General features: G+C 39.7%; 1 protein-coding gene across 1 annotated transcript; it reads right to left on the reverse strand.

Annotated features, from left to right (window-relative positions):
• Positions 1-11,414: 11,414 nt before the first annotated feature.
• On the reverse strand, positions 11,415-24,016 carry LOC134620327 (NLR family CARD domain-containing protein 3-like). The gene is made up of 11 exons (XM_063466443.1): positions 23,790-24,016; positions 23,036-23,173; positions 22,844-22,951; positions 21,470-21,542; positions 21,065-21,293; positions 19,148-20,936; positions 18,620-18,793; positions 18,300-18,473; positions 16,737-16,910; positions 15,244-15,290; positions 11,415-15,068 (listed from the first exon to the last, which is right to left on the reverse strand). Exons 2-11 carry the CDS (start codon positions 23,122-23,124, stop codon positions 14,539-14,541), a joined length of 3,387 nt encoding a protein of 1,128 aa, XP_063322513.1. The 5' UTR covers positions 23,125-23,173; positions 23,790-24,016; the 3' UTR covers positions 11,415-14,538.
• Between the last annotated feature and the right edge of the window lie 1,769 nt (positions 24,017-25,785).

Consider the following 25,785-nt stretch of genomic DNA (forward strand, 5'->3'; position numbering starts at 1 on the left):
CTGACCTTTTAGTTTGAGTTTCAGTTTAAGCTGAAAGGAGGCAGGACTTTACCTGAAACAGGTGGGAGGGGCTCAGAAGAAGTAGCAGACTACTACAGGCGTGTCAAACTCATTTTACATCATGGGCCACATACAGCATACTGTTAAACAGGTCGGACCAGTGAAACTTTCTTACAGTGTCCCAACTGTTTTTCTGATGAAGAAAAAACTGATGTGATAAGGAAAGAAATCTGTCAGCATGACGCTTTGGACTTACACTATAAGAAATAAATGTGTAAAATTACCCATTGTCCATTTTTGTTTTGTTTTTTAACTGTAGTCGTAAAAAAACAGAAATTTCTATAGTAAAAAAGTGAAAAATAGAAACTTTTCTGTTATTTAATTGTTTATTGCTTAAATTACTTTGTGTAGCACAAATGTCCATAAGGGAGGTTTTTATCAGTAGGAAAATGGCTGAAAATAACATCTATCATTTTAGCCAGCACCTAAATTCTGCACTTTGCAGTCTCCAATATTGTCATGATCTGGGAGGCAGATCATCAGGAGGAGGAGGATTTGGACCCAAACGCAAGCACAGACGACAGCGTAGCTGTGAGAAAGTTTATTAATAATGAAAGGCAAAATACAAACCAAAGCAGAGCATCACAGGGAACTACGCTAACAAAAACCTAAACTGGGAACACTGGGAACTACAAAATAATAATGAAAGGAACAAAAAACCCACGATGAGAAACCTGAAACCTGGAACATGGAGAAACACACGGCAGAAATACAGGGGAAGACACGCAGACAAACCAGCAACTAACAGAGGCAAACACAAGGCTTAAATACACAGAGGGATAACGAGGGAATGAAACACAGAGGAAGAGCACAGCTGGGAGTAATTGGGCAAGTCAAGACAAGGAAGTAAAACAGAATACACTAACATGAGACAAGACCTTCAAAGTAAAACAGGAAACAGAGACTGACAGAACTCAGAGACGCAACATTGACAGAGAACAGAGGGAACACAGGGACCAGAGTTAAATGAGACATTACTGACTGGGGAAAGGGCCAATAAACTCAAGGGCAGAACTAAACCTAAAAGCTAGAAATCACAATAATCAAAAGAGCACAACCAAGGACTCAGAACAAAAACCATAATATAAAATATTTCCAAAACACAAGAACTCAAAATGCTGGGTCACAAAGGCCCAGAACCGTGACAAATATCATTGAAATGCAGCCAGATATGGGGTGTTGGACTTCCCTGGTGCTGCAGGACCGGGGGTGGTCTGCTTGTCTCCACCCCAGAGTAAAGGGAAACATCTCCTGGGTCTAGGGGCAAATTGCCCCTCTGGGGGTGATGGTGCCTGGACCAGGGGGTATAGAGTATGTCTGGGGAGTGTGAGTGTGTGTACAGTGTTCATTTCTGTGTGTCTCCATGTTGGGAGAGTGCTGAGTATTTTTATATGTGTACATGACGGTGGGAATGCATGTTTGTGTCTGTGTGTGCCTGTTTGTCTATATTTATGTGTCAGGTCGGGTCTTAGACTCCAAATCACTTGGAACATCTCAGGACCCCCCAGGTGTGGGGACCTATCACCCCCAACCACACGCCCTGCCAGTGGCTGCTTGGTGGGGCCTGGCCCCTGTGGCTCAGTCGGGCCTCTTTCAGGGTGTGGAGAGCCCTCAGATCTCGGGTCTCTGAGCCAGGAGCTCAGTCCACTCTGGCGTAGCTGGCTGCCAACGGAGACTGCCAGCTCGACAATGTGGCCCCCTGTGGCTTCTGCACTGTGACCCCCATCTGGGGCTCTACTCCGCTCTTTTCTGGGTGGGTTAGACTGCCCCTCCAGTGGTCATCTGTGGGCTCTCATGCTCTAGGGGCCTCTGGATGTCTGAGGCTTGTATCTCCTCCATGCCTCCTGGGGGCCGGGGCTATGGCACCCCACACAACTATTAGATGGTTACATGAAGACCTTGTGAATGCAAGCGTGCTCACCCACATGGGTGTTCACACCTGAGTAGCTGTTTGTACACACCTGTAAATAAAAGTCTTGGGGAGTAACGGAATACATGTACCGCCATTACGTATTTAAAATACAAAATATGAGTAACTGTATTCCGTTACAGTTACCGTTTAAAAGGGTGGTATTTAGAATACAGTTACTTTGTTGAAATAAAAGGATTACATGGTGGTCTTTTCCTGTTTCATATGTTAGGCTATGCCCTCTCTATTTTTGGTAATTCCACACCGGTGGAAACCCAAACCAAACACGCATTAAGAGGCTCAAATGCCTGTGTCTCAATCTCGCGTCTCATAATGACGTGAAAAAAATATTTTTTAAAATGATTTAATATGAAGGCAATAGACAGAGTGTTACAGGCATAGTCTTAAAGCATGTAGCCTCATGGGCAGTGTAGTCCGTGCTGCAGGGAGAATGGACTGCCATACCCGTTATGTGTCTGTGAGCGAGGGAGGGAGAAAAAGGAGAGTGGAAAAGTACGTGTTGTCACCGAGCAGAAACGGGAGCTGGAAGCATGTAAATATAATAATAATCACTGCAGCCAAGGAGAGTGCCTGACGAGCCCAGTAAGTTCCGCTGGAGCAGCCTTTCAACGCCTCTGCAAAGTTGACCAAGACAACAAAGTAAAGTTAGTTTTCAGCTACGAGCCCGACACGGAACCCGACGTATTAGCCAGAGGTCCCTTTACTACGGTTTGGAGCCGCGGACCTGTTTTATATACGCGCGAATAGTTTTCTATATGAGATCGCTGCAAAAAGTGCTGCCTTGCCTAATGTCCACCCTACTGTTACTCATTTTATATTAAGATTTAAATATATAGTTGCTATTGGTATGGTGAGTAGCCTTCAGTAATAGTAATAAATCACACAGCAATAGGACATTCATTAGTTGTAAAAAAGCATGATAATATATTAAGTAATCCAAAGTATTCAGAATACGTTACTCTCATTGAGTAACGTAACGGAATACGTTACAAAATACATTTTGGGGCATGTATTCTGTAATCTGTAGTGGAATACATTTTAAAAGTAACCTTCCCAACACTGGTAAATAAGCAGGTGTTCACAGACTCACTATCTTAGTAGGCTGCTGCCTCTAAACATATCATGCATTTTCAGTCTTTCAGTAACATTCAACATTTATTATTTACTGTTACTTAGGCTCATGTGGTTTCCTACTGTGTTTTCTTTTTGCTTGTTTTTTTTGTGTTTGGTTTTTTTTTGTTTTTTAGCAAGTGATAAAACAGATTTTTAGTGGCTTTCCTCTCTGTCTCTCTTCCCCTCTGTTTTTCTTTCCCTCTTTCTGTTGAGTCTCTTCCCAACTTATCCTTTCTTTGTCTTTCCCTTTCTTATCCCCCAGTCCTGTCCATTTTGAATTTAATAACTTGAAAGACAATGACAATCAAGTGGACCAGTATTGCCATACTTTCCACTTGGGAAAGTAAATCTGTTGGGCATTTTTCATGGTCTTTACACAATAATTCTAATTTCTACCGTGCCAGACATGACAGGCAAAAAAGAAAGAAAGAAATGCAGCCAGATGCTGCTCATTTTGTTTGTTTGTGGTTTTTTTATGCCATATGTTTGATAAATATTTATTTCTGATTTTAACTAATTAATGACACATTTAATTGATCATTTAATGAAATGTGTAATTAATTCATTTTTTTCACTTCTGGCCTTGCAACTGTATTCTTGAATTAATTTTATCTGTCAACTTCACCCGTCAAAGTCAGGGGGCGGGGTTAATGCTGATCAAGTAAAAACCATTGCTTTGGCCTGGTGGCCATTCTTTTAGTAGGCATTTCTCACTATCAAGTAGGCGTTTGAACATCTGTAGACCCAAACTATATTTAACGTTTTTAAGAAGTTTGTGTGTTACCAACTACACTTTAAATAGTTTTTTAGCATCTTTAGAACGTATTGGCATAATCTTCAAATATCTGTTCAATTTGTCAAGAAAGAGCCTGTTAGCAGAAGTGCTTCGATGTTTTCTGAGATGTCCGTTCCTGCTACCACCTCACCTTCCAAATTGTGACAGAGTGGTTGGAGTTTCTATACCGATGACAACACGCAGCTCCCAGCACACCGCTTGCATAACCCCAACACTGGAGTTTATTTTTATATACTTCGGGTATTTATTTCCTGATGTTCACATGTGTTATACTTGTGACTTGTGTTTGAATTAACACTAATATTAAAAATATCTTTAAGGAGGAAAGATATGAAAAGATTAAATTATCTGTTTTTTCTATATTTTTTTGACTGTATTCTAAACACCAGCTGTCTGTTAGATGTTTTGGGAGTCTTTATGTGATAGATGATTATTACTAGAATAAAATCCAATTAACATCTGATCTTTGTGTTTTTTGTTCAATATACAGAGTCAACTGTATATACGCACATAATCTTTATTAAAAGAGATAACGATAAGTCATGTAGTAGCCATTAACATTAAATGAGCAAGGCTTGTTAGACACTATGAAACACATCGTTCAGATTTCTAGATGGTAGACTATTCTCACTGTGAATATTACTCATAGGGTAAAAAAAAAAAGCAGTCCAGCTTTTGTTTCTGAGCCCTGTACCATGAGGTGAGGTCAGCATATCCAGGATATCTAACTCTAACACTCTAACTCTGACTCTAACACTGGGACCAGGATAAGCAGTCACAAAAAAAGTTCACTCCGCAGTCTATTCACACCTACAGGCCGGTGGCCATTCTGCATTTCCATCAGCGTAAAAGAGACTCGGCAGCAGATAAGAATCAAGTAGAACAACATTCATTACTGAACGAATACATACACGCAGAGTTTGCTCTTCATTCAGTGATTTTAGTACAGTAGGCTTTACACACTGTTTATATAAAACATGTTCCCCGACAATATAACCAATTAAAAACTTTCTCTGAATATTCCTGTTTTGCAGTTAACATGAAAAAGGAATAAAGTTTTGACTACGACTATATTTTTGATGTTCATGACAGAAACAAAGACTTTATAGGCAGATCCCATTATTAGACATTTTCTAGGGAATTAATTGGTCACAGGTGGTGATTTCATACCTGTTGAACTGAGCCTTTCAGAGTTTTAGAGTTTCTAACAAGCCTTTTATGGTTAAACATAACAGTTACTGCATGACTGAGCTCTACAAAGAAGTATTAGGGCTGCAGTAATAAAAAATATATATATTGTCAACCGTTTTAAGTCAAAAATGTATTTTGAGCAAAAAGCTGAAATGTGGAGATTACAGTTGTTATTTCAAGACAAACTGCCACAGTTGCTGAACTCTGAGTTAGTGAAATCGTACTTCAGAATCAGTTTTAGTAACAAGGAAATTATTCCTGTTCAGCACATAAACACAGTGTGCTGTTTAGTATAAGGAAATTTAAAAGATGTTGCTGAAAGTTGCATCTGGTGAGACAGAAAAACAGAAACTCTGAAGAGTGGATTTGTACAAAAGGAAATGGCTGATCATGTATAGATGCGAGGTTAATGATGGTTACACCGTCGTGCCAAAAAGAGAATTTAGATTGTACCATAAGACAGCTGATCAGTTTTGTTTCACTAACTCATCTAATGTGACTGTTTGTTTTGAAATAGCAAAAACAGTGATCTCGGAATTTAGACTTTATTCTCAAAATGATCAACAATATTTTTTTTTCTTAATGTGGCCCTAATTAATACTCTGTAGTAGAAATCTGATAATTTAACAAAAAAAACAAAAAAAAAACACACAACTTGGATCTGAGTTTTATTTTTATTCTGGTAGATTTCCACAAAGTATAACCAGACATGATTCTGACAATACAGTTGAATTAACAATAAAAACTGATGATGTAATCATTTCTGGAGTAGGCTGGAGTCTTCAGTGTCCACAAGACATTAAGACATTTCTGCTCCCAGTGGAAATGCTCTCTTTCCACTGCCCACACTGTCATCTGTTCATAAGAAAAGATTATCTAGGTTCTACCCGTCTTAACTTTCTGTGCACATTAGCCAATCGGATGCTAGAGTCTGTTGACAAGCTGCAGTGGCAGCATAAACCCCACCCCTTGACCTTAATCACACTTTCAAAAAGGCATGATTGGTTGAACCAAAAGAAAAACAACATGTGTCTCCACCTGTCTTCATCAGACACTGTACAGTCTGCAGAAAGAATTAGCTTCTGCAACTTGAAAATTTGTGAATTAACCAGATTATGGGAACCTCAAATATTCCATTGTCTCACTTCAAGTCTAAAAAAACAGCTTCCTGATGCACTCCTGTAGTGCTAGACTTTTTTCCTTCTCCTCATTCTCACAGTCTTTCATGTTTGGAACTCTTTCAAGGTCGAAGGTGATTCAAAAATATTTTTTATTCTTGCCAGAATTTAGTCCTAATATTTAGAATTGTTCTCAGAAAATTATATGTGTGACATAATTATACAAATGTCTCTCTAAATTATGTCTCCAAACATGCCGTAATACCAGACACATTACCATCCAGAGAGCATAAAATTAAAGATGTTAAACCAGCTGTCCTGAAAACACAGCAACTCTGATTGATCTTTAATGTGTCTTCACTTGAACTCCTATTCAGTCAGACTTTGTGCAGTCAGTCAGCCTCGTCTTTTGATACATTTTCATATATATATGTGTGTGTGTGTGTGTGTGTGTGTGTGTGTGTGTGTGTGTGTGTGTGTGTGTGTGTGTGTGTGTGTGTGTGTGTGTGTGTGTGTGTGTGTACATTTTCAGCTTAAATTTAACTCCTGTCTGTACACCTCCTTTGTGCATCTCTTACATTCATTACTTTCTGAAAGACTGATTTGTAGCAGCCCACAGTACATATATTATAAATATAAAGAATTACTGAAAATAATCTGGGAAATAATAAAGAAAAGACCGAGATAGAAAGTAAAAATAATGCAGAACATGAAAGGAAAATAACCTTCAACGAGATCTCAGAGACAAAGAAACACAGGGCAACCAAGAAACAAGATAAAAACAGAGGAAAGAGGAACTAAATAAAAAAACAACGAATTCAAACTCAAATGAATTTACAAAGAACCCAAAGCTGCCTTAGCGTCCACAGACTTATACTGATATAAAGGTCAGACAGATCACTGGCTCTGGCTTTATGATGATGTTTTTACATTAATCATAGACCAATGACGTTAAAGAAAGTCTCTGGGGAGCCATATACCATGTAACTGTGATTTAAATGTGCTCTGATATGAGCTCTGACATCACCTATATCTATTATTAGGTGTTAATTAATGTGTTTTGAGATATAATCATCTTTAAATGGTCAGAGTGACTGACAGACAGATCTAAGTTTAATATGATTACTTTTGGTCGGCCTAACCTCAACAGTTTCTGAATAACACGACTCCTCTGAAGGTAAAACAGTCAACATTATGTCCTGCTGGAGGTGAGCCAACAGTTTGTGGCGCAATGTTTTATAACCTAGACCTACGTGTTGAATTCATATGTAGACTTCAATAGATCTATGATAAATAGTAGTTCACAAAGTCCTCTGTGACCTCCTGTCCGTCAGTGTATAATAACCCCTCCAACTGAGCTCACGTCATATTTATTTGCTCCGTGAGTGGGAGAGAAGTGGCTCCTCTCTGCTTCCTCCAGAGACTGAAGGAGGCAGGAAAAGCTGCCCTCAGTCATTATGAAGTGGATCCACAGTAACAATGACAGAGTTCATCTTCTCCAAACATTACAGAGCAGAAACAGACAGCAACATTTCTGAAGACAAATTGTTAAAGAAGGAAACAAAGCAAACTTACAGTTTCTTCAAACTGTGCAGAAGAATAATCTTCACCCAAACTCCACTGGACACTAAACACTACTGAGTTTCTTCCTGGAAGGAGGGAAGACTCCACCTGAGGCAGGACAGGTGGGAGGGGCTCAGCAGGAGCAGCAGCCTATGACACTGAAGTACATCCTTCAAGGTGAAGTTTCTGAACACCAGACTTTAATCTGAAAAATGAAGTTTTCCTCATCTCTCATTTTCACAATTTCATCCCTTTGAAAGTCTCCTTTGATTTTCCTCTATATCCCACTATCCCAGGGGGCACAGGAACACAAAGCTCCTCTGATCTCTGAATAATACAGATGTGTTCTCGTAAACACATTCATTATTATTATTGCTATTATTATTATTATTATTATTATTATTATTATTATTATTATTATTATTATTATTATTATTATTATTATTATTATTATTGTCATCATTATTATTAGTGTAGGGTCTTTACCTTACAATAAAAACCACCTTGAGGTGACTATAGTTGTGATTTAGTGCTACATAACTAAAATAGAATTACATCAGGTCAGTTTCTGTTAGTTTGTCTCTGATAAGAATGTTTAAACATGTAAGTGTCAGTGTTTGTATTTAAACATCACATTTGGTTCAGCCGGTTTCATTCGGATCATGTCTGCATGTCAGCAGGGGTAATAGGAGAGGTGGAGTGATTTAAATATCACCTGCTGTCCTCATAGACTTTACCACAATCCGGACTTCTTACTGTAGCAGGACAGGTGGGAGGGGCTTAGCAGGAACAGCGGTCTATGTCATTTAAGTACACCCTTCAAGGTTAAGTTTCTGAACAATAGACTTTCATGTGAAAAGTAAAGCTTCCACCTTTTCCCCGTTCCTTCCCTTTCAGAGTCTTCTTTGAGTTTTTTTCTAAATTACACTCTCACAGAGATGCAGTAACATTTCTATCCTTTCTTTCCTTTTTCCTTTGCATCAAATTTGCCCTTTGATTTCCCTCAAACTAACATGGCCAGTAGGCACAGCTTAACCAAAAAAAAGCCTCATCTGAGCTCTGAATAATACAGACATGTGCACATGAACAAGATCAGGTTGTTTTGTTTTTTGCTGTCACGCTGTGTCTCTGCACAAATAGAAAACACAAAACAAACATCAGTGTTTACACTGAAAGCACCGTGGCTGGTTCAACTGGTTTTATTCAGACTATGTCTGATGTCATGTTGAGGGAAGCTGGTAGAAGGATTTAAATCACCTACTGTGCTCAATCTAATCAAAGACAAGTTGTTGGATTTTAAGCATTCAGTAATGATTCTGGATGAAAATCAGAGATGGTAATATCATCAAGAAGTGTAAAATCGCACTGAATCTAAAAATGTGTGGTTAATGTCTTCTCCAGTCTGGTTTATTTTGTCTTACAGTAACCTGGTTACAGCAGGATGATAATGTTATTTTAAATGCATCAACACCCCCGAGTCATATTAACTGTCCTTGAAGCATATGCTGAGGAGGGGGGTTGGCAGCAATCCTCCACTTGAGCTAAACCATAGACCCAGACACAGTTTTAGTTTATTTGAAAGCCTGACCCTTGTTCCTATCAGGCAAACCCCCAAAACATCTGATCCTCCACTGTTATATTCTTCAATACCATGTGCCAACACAGTGAAGCTACCTAAACTTTAAAGCCACTGAGGTCAATTATCTCATCAATGCTGTTACAGTGGTGTGAAAAAAGTGTCTGCCCCCCTCCTTATTTCCCCTTACTGTACTTCCTGTATTTGCTTTTGTTGATCATGTCCCAGATACATCTGACCAATGAGTGCACTGAACATTCTCACATGGTTTGTGGTTTGTTTTCTTGCTTTTGTGTGCCACCTTCAGCATAATAGTTCACCAGGACACCATCTGGTGGGCAGGGTATCTTACTCACCACCAACTCACTTTGGGGATTTGGGTTTGTAGAATGAGTCTAGACTCAGAATAGCGATGGGAAGCCTTAAGATGAGGCTGCTGCTGTCTTTATGAAAGAAGACAACCTGGGTTAGTTAAGGTAAGCCCCTCCTCCACCCCCACCCCCACTGTTAACCTTGGTGGTGGCGTGCAGTGTTGTCTTGTTCTCAGCTACCCCCTCAAATATTCTGCATGGAGCAAAATAAAAATAAATAATTAATAAAAAATACCAGACTGCGATAAATGCTGTTTGTTTCATGAATACTGATACTCAAAGGAAGGGACCACTTATATGTGATAATCCAAATGTATTGTATTTATATACCCACGTGCTGCACAGGCTTCACAAATATTTAAACATGTATGTGATGACAGAACAACTGGTTTGGTCAGTTTCTACTTAAAGTATGGATAACATCAGGAGCATGTCATTATCCAATACAACTGTTTGTTTTCCCTCTTTCATTTGTTATGAGTCCAGATAGGACACCAGTCTTTTTCTCAATGTACAGCACTTCTGTCTCTCTCCAACACATCTGCCTCTTTCTGTGTTCCTGTATTGTCCTTGCAGATGGGCTTTATAGTCAAAAACATCCATTAGTCCTAACACTGTGACCCCTGTTCTCCCAACACTTCATTCTTTGTCTCCTATTCTTTGCTTTTTAATTGAATTAAATTAGCAAAGTAGATAAGTATACCTCTGTGGCACCTAAAAATTCTAGCCTGTTCTGTCACAGGTGACTATCTCAAAGTCCAGACGATCAGTTCACTATTTAATATTTTAGCACAAGCAAGTGTTTCACTGGTCACTGTTAGAAGCAAACAGCAGTGCAAAGGTCATTTTACTAAATGGCCAATTAGGTCAGTGAGTGACCTGTTAACACTTACAACACTTACTATTTCTAAACTAGGATAACAGCCTTCCCCTCTTTCTGGTGTTTGTGCTATGCTAGGCTAAACATATCCCGGACCTGTCTCTAACCCTCTAACCCACACAGATAAAACTTATCCAGTCCAAAATAACTGAGGTTTTCTAGGTATCAGTTTGAACAGGAGGAACTCTTGTTTAGTCCCCTTTGAGACATCATATATAAGCATCTACTGTCTATACTTGAACAGCATTTCTGATTAAAGGAAACTGAAAAGGTTCCAACATGTGTGATTGTTCAAATAACACTCAAAAGTAATATAAAGCATACAGTAATCAGACAGGGCAGGCATGAAGGACAGCCTCCTCCTCTATCAGACACTGTTTGTGAAATCAAGAAGTTCAAATTTGTATCTTTACCAATAAGTTTTAGTTCCTGTTGGAGAAGAGTTCATGATGCAGTATTTTTGAGATGAGTTCAGCTGCTGACCATCAACTGACTATTTTCTGCTATTTCTGTTAAAGCTAAGCTGCACAACTAGCTGATGTTAGTGAGGGAAACGAGAAAAACAAGATTGCTTCCATTAACTTCTCATAGAGTTCATAATGTCAGTGCTATTGTATACAGAGAGTTGTAGTTACTGACAGTGACCACTAGAGGGCACTGATTCTGATACTTTCATGGTATTAACAGTCCAGTGCTAACAGTCTGAATATAAATCTATATCAGTGTGGTTGAAAACAGTTATCAGTACAATTATTTGAAAAAGAAAAAAAAAACAATATTAAAACAGGTGTGATATATAAATACAATTTAATTGACTTATTGTTATAAATATCTTTTAATTAACACAAAAAAATGCTTACTTACAAACAAGATAAAAACATGGAAAATGGGAACAGCTCTCCTACTTACAGGTCTGTAGGTGATGTTTACTCAACATGAGACCAAGGTTAACATCAGGGTTATACATGTAACCAGTTATATATCACAGAAAGTAAATGAAGGAACGTTCTACATATTAAATGAGAGCCTGACATGAATATCAAAATCAGAATCAGAATACTTTATTGATCCCTACGGGAAATTATTTTTCGTTACAGTGCTCCATTATAAACAAACATTAACAACGACAGACAATACACTAACTAAGAATAGCACAATATATACAGGCATATATATACATAAAAGTCACTTATTAATAAATAGCTGAAAAAGAACATGTGCAAGAAGAGTGTAGCTGTTGCAGTAAACAGTGTGTTAAGTGGATGAGTTGTACAGAGAGATTGCCACAGGCAGGAATGATTTCCTGTGTCGTTCAATGGTGCTTTTCGGTAATCTCAGTCTTTCACTGAACGTGCTCCTGTGACTGACCAGCATGTCATGGAGTGGGTGGGAGGTGTTATCCAACATTGTCTTTATCTTGGACAACATCTAAGATATGAGAATATTGTTCATCTTTTTACCAGCAGTGAGTATCAAGAGATCATATTTTTCTTTCAGAGTTAAAGAAAATGCTGGTTTCATTGGAGCTTCAGTGAATGTTGATCATAATCTAAACTCAGAGTAAAGAGAAATTTTCTCTTCTGATGAAACAGGAAAGTCTCACTATAATCTGACATTTGGTCAAATTCTGATACTAACAAAATAACAATAAAACTAGAAAACTGTACAGGAACAAAATAACTGATTCTGAAAACGTGTTTCTGAGTGAAAGAGACAGACATGTATAGGCTAACAGGGCTCTAGACTAACTTTTTGCCATGGGCGCACCAGTGCGCCTAACTTTTTAAAGTTTGGTGCGCCTAACTTTTTAAAGTTAGGCGTATGGAATTGCAGTCCATACAGACAATATTCATTTCTAAATTATTAACTAACAATCTGTGCTTAAAGTGCTTTGTCAATATTGTAGAAAATGTTAAACTTAATCATCATCTTGGCTCCTCTGACGACCTGTTTGCTGCTGCCTGCTGCTGAAAGGCAGTGGGGAGAGGGGACACTTGGGCAGTGCATTTATCACAGCATATAATGTGTTTTCTGGATACACTGTGCTTTTTCAGCATTCAAAGATTGATGGCACCGTGTCAGAGCTGGCTATGAATTTCAGACGGATCAGGCCTTAACTTAACACAAAAGTTATCAATAGTTCTTTTCATCTTTTCTTATTACCCACAGCTACATCCACTTCTGTTGGGCCTAGGCTGCTCACTAGGGCTGGGTATCATCACTGATTTCTATAATCCATTCGATTCCATTTGATTCGATTCAATTTAGCCTCAGACAGTCAGAAATATTGTAATTCTGATCATTTATCAGTACTGATACATGTGAAACAGAACTGTGAACATCACAGCAGATGCCTTCGTGTGAAAGTAACTGAGAATAAAACACAGAAAAACATGAAGGAGATTTTTCTGGTCTGGCTGTTTATAGCAGATAACCTTAAAAATATTCTGCAATATTCTGTGATTTTGGATAATTTTAAAAAGTTTAAATTTCTTCAATATTTAACAGCAGAAACTAGGCTTTGGGTGGGTAATAAGCGAATGAATAATGCAGAAAACAGAGATTTGAGACGGGAAACTGTTCTTGAAGTACAGAGAGAGAGACAGAGAGAGAGAGACAGAGAGAGAGAGAGAGAGAGAGAGAGAGAGAGAGAGAGAGACAGAGAGAGAGACAGAGAGAGACAGAGACAGAGACAGAGAGAGAGAGAGACAGAGAGAGAGAGAGAGACAGAGACAGAGAGACAGAGAGAGAGACAGAGAGAGAGAGAGAGAGAGAGAGAGAGAGACAGCGAGAGAGAGAGACAGAGAGACAGCGAGAGAGAGAGAGAGAGACAGCGAGAGAGAGAGACAGAGAGACAGAGAGAGAGACAGAGAGAGACAGCGAGAGAGAGAGACAGAGAGAGAGAGACAGCGAGAGAGAGAGACAGAGAGAGAGACAGAGAGAGAGAGAGAGAGAGACAGAGAGAGAGAGAGAGACAGAGAGAGAGAGAGAGAGACAGCGAGAGAGAGAGACAGAGAGAGAGAGACAGCGAGAGAGAGAGAGCGAGAGAGAGAGACAGAGAGAGAGACAGAGAGACAGCGAGAGAGAGAGAGAGACAGCGAGAGAGAGAGAGAGACAGCGAGAGAGAGAGAGAGACAGCGAGAGAGAGAGAGAGAGAGAGAGAGAGAGCGCTGTGCATGAAGTCTGATTTTTATCGTGGTGGAAGCAAAACAGCAAAACTCAGAGGGAATTCATGACGACATTGAGCAAATATGAAGCGTAGTTTGCTGCTTCTTTTGCTGCTGGCTCGGTGAATTTTGGTTGGAGAGAGAGACAAAACCTGCAGCTCAGAATCAGCGCAAAAAGACGTAAACTCAGAGCGGACCCGACGCATCAGAATCGGTGAGCTCCGACAGCGTGTCCGTCTACGTGCCATCGGGTGAGAAAGCCGAGAAAGAGAAAGTCGGGTCCGCTTTGTGTTTACGTCTTTGTGTGGAATCCGTGTGCCTGCTCTCATTTACTGTTTGGTGGTTGTTGAAATAGTTTTGTGAGCTTTAATCTGAGAATCTGGCGTTTCTGGCAAAACACATTTATATTTAAAAGTCGATTCAGGATTTAATGAATCGATATCGCTTGATTCAAGCTACTCACCTCCCTCTTCCACCTGCACTTTCAACTGGACCACGGCCAATCAGAGAGGTCCCGCCCCTGACTATCTCTGATTGGTTTAGTCCACGATAGGGGCATAATGTGTGTCTGTTGTTGACCACACGGAGAGTTGCAGAGATTTTTTATTTCTTTTTTTGTTACCCGAACATTTGGTCGCACCGGTGCGACCAACTATTTTCTTTTAGTTGCACCATTGAAAAATTTGGTCGCATTTGCGACCAATTTGGTCGCACTCTAGAGCCCTGACTAAACTATCTGTTCAACAGTCAGAGTGTTTCTCTTTACACTCAACTCAGCACAGACACACTGAGGAACCAGAAAGCCAGACTCTGAACCCAGGATAAAGAGGTTCAGTGAATGTGGTGTTGAAGGTGTGGAGGTGGATCAGAGTGTGAGAGGAGACTCTGTAGAAGGACAGAGTGCCAGCAGGACAGTCCACATACACTGCTACTCTGTTAGAGACAGAGGAGGAGGAGGAGATAAATGTTACTTTCTTATTGTGACTGACAGAAGGAGGGCCGTCATCACAACAGCTCAGACTCCAGGACTTTTCATTAAATCCAAAGGTACAGTCTCTACTATCTCCTTTCCTTTTGATTCTTCTGTAACTCACTGATATGTAAGCCAGTCCTTTCCACTCGACCTCCCAGTAACAGCGACCAGTCAGACCATCTCTGCAAAGCAGCTGAGGCCAGTAATCAAATCTGTCTGGATGATCAGGATATGACTGAACCTCCTCCACATGTGTCACCTTCCTGTTGTTGTCAGAAAGTTTGAGGTTTCTGTTCACTGTGTTTGTGTCGATTGTGAGTTGACAGGAATCTGATGGAGAGAACAAACACAATCCAGCTGCAGTTATTGATCCATCATCTGTTCATTGATTGACACTTTGATGATGACTCCTGACATCAGAGATGTGAATGAGTGATGTGACAGTCTGAAGATGGTTGAATGTGTGCTGCTTTGTTTTCATGAATCACATTAAAAACACACTTACACTTCCTCAGACCTGGTCTCAACCATCGGACTCCAGCAGGCTCCACCCTGAAAGGAGGAGGGGGGTCAGACCAGTACATTCTTTTGAAAAGGACACATCAACATAACACTGACATCCCATGAAATGTTACTTTTTTCAATTTTAAAAGTCTTAATCCACAAGGAGACTTATTTATCCCACATTCCAAAGTTGGGACCAGCAGAACAATCTGCATATAGTGCATAAAATGTAATGCAGTGATTTGCAAACCTCATAAACTTATATGTCTTATTACAATAGAACAAAGAAAAAATTCACTGTTCAAACTGGGAGTCTACCATTTAAAAAAAATGGCATTTTTGTTGGAAGTGACATCTCAAAAGAGTTGTGATAGTGTCATGTTTGTCATTGTGTAGCACCCCCTCTTCTTTTAACAACAGGCCTCAGATTCACAAACCACCTCAACCGGCTCTTTCGGATATGGAAAAGTAGCAGCTCTACTATTATTCTCTCTTTAATGACCAAATTCCTAACCCCAACTCTAAAAGAGAGCCCAGCCAGAAACTCATTTCTGACGCTTCTGTCATTTCTGACACCAGTCTGTAGGTGAGCATACGAACATAGACTGACCAGTAAATTTACAGCTTTGCTTTTATGCTCAACTTTCTCTTCATCACACCAGATTGATTAGGGCAGACCAATCTGTCAGTCTTATTTTAACTCCCCCTACCCTAACTTTGGAACAAGACCCAAAGATTTTTAAACTTCTCCGCTTAGAAGTGCTGATTCTCACTCACACCATTTTACACTTGTTTAAAGAGTCTCAGTAGCTCCAGTGCAAGCTGAAGTTCACTAACCGGTGAAGCCAAAAGAAAAAAACTCAATTGGTGACAAAGGGTAGCCCTGGTTGAGTCAATGCCCACCAGAAATTAATCCAACTGACTTTCGGCAATATAAACCAAGCTCTCGCTATGGTTGCCAAGGGCTACATGGCCTGTAACAATGGACCAGACATCATACTCATGAATTACCCCCCCACAAGACACCCCTAAGGACCCTGTCACAAAACACATGAAGACTGGTTGGGCACCCTCGAATATCCTTGAGAGGATAAAAAGCTGGTTCAGTGTTTTACAATAAGGACTCTTCCTGAATCCAATGTTCAACTAACAGATGGACTCTCCTCTTTAGTACCCTGGCATAAACATTACTGTGATTGTAAAAGATAAAGACATGTTTTTAAAATATATATTTAGAGCTACTTTTTATTAATGTCACAGTGTGGTGCAATATAACAGGATATACTAACACACACACACAAATAGTGAAAGTCAGAAAGTTTTTTTTTTTTAAATCACAAAGCTGATTATTTTAAGTAACTTTCTGAATGAAAGAGCATCTTGTTTAAAGAGTCTACCTCTTTGATGTTTGTATAGTCAGGCTGCAGCAATTTAGTTTTTTTGATACTGAAGGTAAAAACACCTGTCCTCCCGCACTAGGCATTCCTTCTGTACCTGAGTGTTTCCAGTCTCCAGAGTGGATCCTTCAGTCCAGCTGAAAGCAGCTTCATTCCTGACTCTCCTGGATGATTGTAGCTCAGGTCAAGCTCTCTCAGATGGGAGGGGTTGGAGCTCAGAGCTGAAGCCAGAGAAATGCAGCCTCTCTCTGCAATAAGACAGCCTGAAAGACTACAGACACATAATATAATTAATTCAAGGTTTTAAATTAAAACAGAATGCAATGATTTACAAAACTCATAAAACTATACTTTTTAAAAATAGAACTCAGAAATATATTAAATGTTTCAAAAGAGACATTTTACTATTTCATGAAAAATATTAGCTCATTTTGAAATTAAAGGCAGCAAGACAGCTCAAAAAAGTTGGAACAAGGGCAACCAAAGGTTGTAAAAGTAAATGGTACTAATAAGAAACAGCTCAAGGAAGATTGCAGCTAATCTGGCAACAGGTCAATATCGTTACTGGGTATAAAAAGAGAATCTTAGTGAAGCAGTTGCTAAGATGTAAGAATGAGCAGAGGTTCACAAATCCAGTGTCTTCAAATTGTGGAACAATTTCAGAAAAAGTTTCTCAACATAAAATTATGGAAACTCAGAATATTTATTTTTCTTTTTTGTTTTACAGACATAATGCACTTGATCTATTCAGTTAAATCTAGTATTATTTATAAAGTGACAATTCCAACGGATGACAAAAGCTGTCTCAGATTGCTTCACAATGTAAGATAAGAGCCTACAACATTAGAGAGAACATCAGGACAGTCAGGCTTAGAGTACTGGCTGGTGATGGAGACACGAAACCTGCTCATTGTATCACGGGAAACTGCAGCAACCTAAACTAGTTAACTAAGAAGATTCAGAGTCACCTGATCCAGTCCTAACTATATGCTTTATCAAAAAGGAAATTATGAAGCCTAATCTTAAAAGTAGTAAAAGTATATTTCCTGAATCCTAACTGGTCTTAAAGATTTGATGGGGAGTAATTATCCAACAGTATGAATGTGAGGAGAAAGCTTTTAAATTAAATTCTCAATTTGACAAGTAGAAAATAGAGACAAGATGACATATGATCCCCCTTTCTAATCTTTCTCAGAATGCTAGATCAACAGTTTTAGTTCAACTGACGGCTCCTCAAGCCTACTAATAAGGAATTACATTAGTACACACTTGAGTTACACAATGGTATAAGAGTAACAGATGAATGAACATATATAATGAACATCTGTATTCTGTATTTATAAATGTCATACTAAGAAGATGCAATGATACATAAATGACTTGCTCCTACATTACTAATAGCTTACTAATGTTTAACAATGTGACATTATTATAAAGTGGTACCAAATAAATCAATAAAACTAAATTATTAACAAGGGGAGCCTACAGTGAGTCTACAGTGCCACAGGTTAAAAATAAATGGTATGTAGTTTGAAGTCTGCACTTTCAATGGGAAACTTAGCTTCTATGTCATCTTAAATTAGTCATTTGATTTCGATGCATTGGTGTGTCCATCGACTCAAGAGGGGTACATAATCAGTGGTAATATCTAAATCCTGACCTGAGACTTTTCAGTGTACAGTGTGGATTTTTCAATCCAGCAGACAGTAGAATTCCACCGGAATCTTGCAGGTCATTGTTACTGAGGTCCAGCTCTCTCAGACGAAAAGACTGGGAGATGAAAACTGAGGACAGAGCTTCGCAGCTTCTCTCTGTTAAGTAACAGGAAGTCAATCTGAAAAATAAAACCATGAGGAGCTACTAGATTTAGAAATACTTAATTCATTTTTTAAGGATTGATTCTAACTTAGAATCTGCAACAATTAAGTAAGCTTTCTCAAACAGGAGGCAGCAACAATGCAGTATATCATTTGACCTCACCTGAGACTTTGCAGGTTACAATATGGACTTTCTAGTCCTGTAGATAGAAGCTTCAATCCTGAATCCTGCAGGTCATTGCTGCTCAGGTCCAGTTCTCTCAGATTGCAGGATTGTGAGGTGAGAACTGAGGACAAGACTTCACAGCTGCTCTCTGAGAGGTTACAGAGATTCAGTCTGAAAAAAAAAAATCATATTTGTGATCAAATGAAATCACTTATTTATTGATATTGAACAAGAAAAATTACTATTGCATCTAATGAGCTTGGAAAGAAAAGCGGCTGGACTTCTTTAAGTTGCTTGAAGACACAGGGCTTACATCGGGGATTCTCCACCATTTGACCCTAGGATTGAAGAAGCTTCTCGGATGAGAGGTGAAACGTCTTCAAGCAACTTATAGAATTCCAGACGCTTTTCTTTCCAAGCTCCTTACACTACAATGACCTGGATGACTGAGAACCTTCACAGACATACTGACTATTGCATCATTACAATTTAAGGTTAAAAAGAGATGAACACATATTTACTTACAGAGCTTTGTTGGAGGCTTTGATCACTGGCAGCAGCCTCAGAAAAGCCTTCTCTGAAGCAGAGTATTTCTTCAGGTCAAACACATCCAAATCTTTTTCTGATGAGAGTAAGATGAAGACCAGAGCTGACCACTGAGCAGGAGACAGTTTATCTGCAGAGAGACGTCCTGATCTCAGGTACCATTGGATCTCCTTGACTAGAGAGCGATCATTCAGTTCATTCAGACAGTGGAACAGGTTAATACTTTTCTCTGCAGACAGATTCTCACTGAGCTTCTCCTTGATGTATTGGACTATTGTCTGATTGGTCTGTGAGACACTTACTGTCTGTGTGAGCAGGCCTTGTAGGAGAGTCTGACTGGTTTGCAGTGAAAGACCCAGGAGGAAGCGGAGGAACAAATCCCAGTGTCCATATGGATCCTTTAAAGCCTTTTTTACAGCATTCTCGTAGAAACGTGTTTCTTTTGTTGTTTCAGAAAACCTGTATGTTGCTTCTTGTACTTCCAGAAGACTGACTCCAGAGTGGAAGAACATCAGATGGACATGAAGAGCAGCCAGAAACTCCTGAACACTCAGATGAAGGAAACAAAAAACTTTTTTCTGGTACAGTCCTCTCTCCTCTTTAAAGATCTGTGTGAACACTCCTGAGTACACTGAGGCTGCTCTGATATCGATGTCACACTCTGTCAGGTCTGATTCATAGAAGATCAGGTTTCCTTTCTGCAGCTGATCAAAAGCCAGTTTTCCCAGAGACTCAATCATCTTCCTGCTCTCTGGACTCCAGTGGAGATCTGTCTCAGATCCTCCATCATATTTAACCTTCTTCACTTTGGCCTGGATCACCAAGAAGTGGATGTACATCTCAGTCAGGTTTTTGGGCAGCTCTCCTCTCTCTCTGGTTTTCAACACATCCTCCAGAACTGTAGCAATGATCCAGCAGAAGACTGGGATGTGGCACATGATGTGGAGGCTTCGTGATGTCTTGATGTGGAAGATGATCCTAGAGGCCTGTTCCTCATCTCTGAACCTCTTCCTGAAGTACTCTTCCTTCTGTGTGTCAGTGAATCCTCTGATGTCTGTCACTATGTCAATACATTCAGGAGGAATCTGATTGGCTGCTGCAGGTCGTGTGGTTATCCAGAGGTGAGAAGAGGGAAGCAGCTTCCCCCTGATGAGGTTTATAAGCAGCACATCCACTGAGGTGGACTTTCGAGGGTCATTTAGGACATCAGTGTTGTGGAAGTCCAGAGGAAGTCGACACTCATCCAGACCATCAAAGATGAACACACCCTGGACATCTTCAAAGCTGCAGATTCCTGCTTCTTTAGTTTCAGTAAAGAAGTGATGAACAAGTTCCACCAAGCTGAACTTTTTCTCATTCAGCACATTCAGCTCTCTGAAAGTGAATGGAAATATGAACTGGATGTCCTGGTTGGCTTTGTCTTCAGCCCAGTCCAGAGTGAACTTCTGTGTTAACACTGTTTTCCCAATGCCAGCCACTCCTTTTGTCAGCACTGTTCTGATTGGTTGTTTCCTTGCATGTGAGGCTTTAAATAGATCTACTAGTTTGATTGTTGTTTCTGGTCTGTCAGGTGTCATGGATGCTGTTTCAATCTGTCTGATCTCATGTTCACGACTGACCTCTGTAATCCCTCCCTCTGTGATGTGGAGCTCTGTGTAGATCTGATTCAGAAGGATTGGGTTTCCTGCTTTGGGAGTCCCTTCAAACACACACTGGAACTTCTCTCTCAGGCTAAATTTAAGTGCACGTTGACAAACTGCAGCATGTTCTGAATAAAACAAATGTAGACATGAGTATGTTGGTCCTCTAGAGTGACTACATGTTGATCCTTTTCTCGAGACACTAGTAAACATTCATTACATCTAGCAGCTCACATGTTTTAAGAAATCATCTTACTGTTTTGCAGATAGTCAGCCAGCTTCTCCTGCTTCATTTTCCTCAGGAAGTTCAGTGTGATCTTCATAAATGCCTCTCTGCTGGTTCTTATCTGCTCTCTAGCCTCACTCTCCAGCTCTTCATCATCCTCTCTCTGACTCTTTAGGCATTCTGGGTAATCTGGATTGAGAACCATCTGGATATTCTTCAGCTCACTCTTGACAAAAGTGATGATGTTGTCCTCCAGCAACTGGAACAGAATACTATATGAATGACCAAATCAGACTAATATCATGGAATCAAACTGAAATTATGGAGCCAAATATCAGATCCATGTTGGACACAGTTCACTGGTCTACAGAGTGCAGCATGAAGAGGGCTGTGTGCAGAATATGTAAAACATGCAAATGTAGTTGTTGTACAGACCAAAAATATGGAGTCCAAGTGATGCTGCTGGGTAGACTTGCTACTGGGAGTCTCTGAGCTCTCTTGGTCCCATCTGTTGAGTAATGACACAGATTTTGTAAGTAGTAGTAAATAACAAAAATGATTTAGCAACCATATTTAAACACAGTCTTAACTTATCAAAGAAAATGAATGAATTTGCTTGTCAAATCAAGGCTACAGTAAAAAAAAAAAAAAAAGTATTTTCGGTGAGACCTAATATACAAGTGAGACAACCTAAATTGCTGAAAACTGTGTGTCTAGATTTACGACCAAAGTAAATTGTTCCAGTTAAGCAGTTTCATCACTGCTTAGCTGGAGTTAGTTAGTAGTCATCCAGCATTCAATATCTTTAAGACAGATGGCAAACAGAACAGTATAGCTAGTGAGAGGACTGAAAGAAGAGTTAGAGAAGTTGTGGAAGGTAAAGGCAACAGTAATTACAGCACTCTGGGCAATGACCAAACAAAAGTGGGAGCAATTAGCTCCAACAGATTCCAGGAACAACATCTGTGATCTCCGTCCAGAATAGTGCTGTTGTTGCAACTACTAAGATATTGCACAGGACCTTAAAGCTCCCACATCTCTGGTAGAGGTCCTGAGCTAGTGATTTTTCTACTCTACTTGAGCACTTAAAACCCTTCATGCAACATGCCACTTTCACACCCATGTTTTTTCTACCTATGTGCTTTTTATCTAAATTAACACACATTCAAACCCTAACAATTTGGGGTTCAGTATCTTGCCTGAGAATACGCTGGCATGAAATTGGAGCAGACCATAATCAAATCAGCAATCTTACAATGTTTGTCTGAGAAGGTTCTCAGCCATCCAGGTCATGGTAGTTTAAAGAGCTTGAGAAGAAAAGCTTCTGGACTTCTTTAAGCTGCTTGAAGCCATTTCACCTCTCATCCGAGAAGCTTCTTCAGTTCTAAGGTCAAATGGTGGAGAGTCCTAGATTTAAGTCCTAGCAGAGTGTCCCCCAAGGGGGTCATGAACCCCCTGTTGATCCTCTACCTAATTACACAAGCCAAGGTGTGAAAACGGGTGTAGGTCACAATCAGCTAAGGTTTTGGGTGAACCTGCTGTGAAACCTAGCCCCACCATGTGAGCTCAGATGATTTCCTGAGGGGCAAGTCTTTTTTTCATTTGGCAACTAGGTTTGGATAAATATTTTTCTCCCTAAATAAATAAAATAACTATTTAAAAACAGCATTTTATATTCACTCGGGTTATCTTCGTCTGAAAATAATATTTATTTGGTGATCTGAAAAATTTAAGTGTGACAAAAAAAAAAAAAAAAAGGAATCAAGAAGGAGACAAGTATTTTGTCAAAGCACAGTATATACTGATTACCTCTCTACAGCAGAACATCTTCCTTCTTTAAAATCAGTAATAAAACCCTTGGAGTTGTCGCTCTTTAATGACACACAGCTTGGATCAGGTTCAGGTCCATGTTGATTCCTGTGAATAATGATGGAGCAGTGATGTGAGTGCTGAGCTGTGACATGGAGAAGAGTCATGGACAGTTAGAGATGGTCATCTCACCTCTGAGCTTTGGTCTGGCTCTCATGTTCCCCACACAGAGTGGTTTTAGAGGGAGGGACTCCCTCCTCTCTATCATCACACTGATCCATGCTGCTGAATTCACATCCACATCTGATTATATCCTCTTATGTTTGGAAACTAAAATAATAAGTTTGACACTTAAAAAACACAGACCAGAGTTTAGAGAAAACAAAAGTTGAAATCTCAGAGTTAACTGGTCCTTGAAAATAACCCTAAAAATTAACCAAATAAAATATTTTACTAAAAAACTATTAAGAATACTTTTTGTTCTTAACCGTATGTACCAGCTATAGTACAGTTTTGCACGAGCTGATGGTAGTTTTCATACATCCTGTGATACAAATACAGTACATTTACTTTTATCAGTGTAAACAAAACAAGTATTACCAGTACTACCACCACCCCCTCCCACAGAGCCCTGAACACAAAATGGCAGAAACTGAAAATTCAAACGGGAAAGAAGACCAGAAGAACCAAAGAATTGCTGCACATCGTGCTAGTCTGTATGGCACCATTACATATACCAAGACCTTAGCAACCACAATTCTCTCTCTATTTCCTGCTCATGCCGACACATGAGTGCAACCCCCGTTTCTTCGAAGTACTTTCTAATGTGTATATACTTAATGCCAATGAATCACCATTACAGGCACAAATAAAAGAATACAGCTGTTAGTCGATTTACACAACACAAAATTGAAAACTTTGATTTACAATTGCAAATGTAACCTACCTCTAAAGTGCAAATGAAAATTAAAAGACAATACAGATGCTGCTCTTCCGGGACTCTGCGCAAACAAACGTAAACTACTAAATTGCGGATAAACAATTACTGTAAGCCTCCTTCGTCCCGAGCTCCCAGTTCTAGCTGTGAGTCCGTTAACGTCTGTTGTTTGTAAGCTGCACACAGGTCATGTTAGCGATGAAAACATTACCTTCACACGCAGCTTTAAACGGAAACGATCATCTGCGCCACAACCTTCAAAGAAAAAAAAAGAAAACGGAAAGTTTTGTAAACACCCAAAGATGCGTTTGAGAGCTGCTTCACAATCAGGGAAATCAGAGACTGGCCGGTATAGGATTTAATTCTAGAAATGTTAAAGGTTTTGCAGAAATCAGTCTCACTGCCCTGTTATTGAATGTACACTCCAAAAGGATCTGTTTATACTGGAGTGTGACACCGTGTTTTTGAATTAAACCTAGTTTTAATTTAGGAGTACAATAAAAACAGGTTGGAATGTCCTGATGCTTCCGTGCTCTTACACAGAGGCCTTGCAGCTTCAGCAGCAAGTTTGTCAGTTTAGCTAATATAGTATAGGATAGATCATTAGACATTATTAGGTAATGTCAGCTTTTAGAGCCATTTAGAGTCTATCTATATATTTATTTAGCTAGCTAGCTAGCTATCATTAGTCTGCTGGTGTATCACTAATTTGCAGCCAAGTACATGCTGTACTTTATAATTTTATTTTGATTTCCATTCCTATTCTGGTCGAATTAAACTTCATTGTTTCCAGGTGAAAGCAATTCAAAAGGATCTCACCTTTTATGATTCAACTTGTATTGTCATTATGCAGTCACATGTCATGTCTTTGGTGTTTTAATGCATGCGAGGTGTCTGTGCATGCAGGAGGGTGACAGAGTTCACAGCTCTGGAGAAGAAGTTGTCCCTCAGTGCCATGGTTTAGGTTTTTATAATCCGACCTTTCCCAAATTTAAGAGTCCTTCCTTGCTTCACTACAGCTTCATGTACCGAAGCACATTCCTCTCAGGGCTCTAGAGTGCGACCAATTTTTCAGTGGTGCGACTAAAATAAATATTTTCAGGTAACAAAAAAAAAAAGAAAAATCTCTGCAACTCTCCGTGTGGTCAACAACAGACACACATTATGCCCTATCGTGGACTAAACCAATCAGAGATAGTCAGGGGCGGGACCTCTCTGATTGGCCGTGGTCCAGTTGAAAGTGCAGGTGGAAGAGAGAGGTGAGTAACTTTAATAAAGCGATATCGATTCATTAACGGATTCCACACAAAGACGTAAACACAGAGCGGACCCGACGCATCAGAATCAGCTTTGTCTTTCTCGGCTTTCTCACCCCACGGCCCGAACACGGACACGCTGTCGGAGCTTAGCGATTCTGATGTGTCTGGTCCGCGCTGTGTTACCGTCTTTTTTGCGCTGATTCTGAGCTGCAGGTTTTGTCTCTCTCCAACCAAAATTCGCCGAGCCAGCAGCAAAAGAAGCAGCAAACTACGCTTCACATTTGATCAATGTCGTCATGAATTCGCTCTGAGTTTTGCTGTTTTGCTTCCGCCACGATAAAAATCAGACTTCATGCACAGCTCTCTCTCTCTCTCTCTCTCTCTCTCTCTCTCTGTACTTCAAGAACAGTTTCCCGTCTTAAATCTCTGTTTTCTGCATTATTCATTCGCTTATTACCCACCAGTCTACCGTTGTTTACAGCGCTGTCGGTCGCTGTCTTTTTCTTTTCTTTTTCTTTTTTCACTTAAATGACCTCGGACAAGAAAGCCTAATTTCTGCTGTTCAATACTGAAGAAATTTAAACTTCTTAAAATTATGCAAAATTGCAGAACATTGTAGAATATTTTTAAGGTTATCTGCTATAAAAAGCCAGACCAGGAAAATCTCCTTCATGTTTTTCTGTGTTTTATTCTCAGTTACTTTCACACAAAGGCATCTGCTGTGATGTTCACAATTCTGATGAAGT

This window comes from Pelmatolapia mariae, linkage group LG23 (genome assembly GCF_036321145.2).
Source record: "Pelmatolapia mariae isolate MD_Pm_ZW linkage group LG23, Pm_UMD_F_2, whole genome shotgun sequence".
Taxonomy (NCBI): domain Eukaryota; kingdom Metazoa; phylum Chordata; class Actinopteri; order Cichliformes; family Cichlidae; genus Pelmatolapia; species Pelmatolapia mariae.

What these genes read in the sequence shown, in the direction of transcription:
- LOC134620327 (XM_063466443.1), bottom strand. Translation starts at nt 23,124, where the DNA reads ATGGATCAGTGTGATGATAGAGAGGAGGGAGTCCCTCCCTCTAAAACC. An exon ending in AAAGCCTCCAACAAAGCTCT is followed by an intron (nt 18,794 to 19,147) that starts GTAAGTAAATAT and finishes TTTTTTTTTCAG; the next exon opens with ACTGAATCTCTGTAACCTCT. An exon ending in TGTACACTGAAAAGTCTCAG is followed by an intron (nt 16,911 to 18,299) that starts GTCAGGATTTAG and finishes ATGTGTCTGTAG; the next exon opens with TCTTTCAGGCTGTCTTATTG.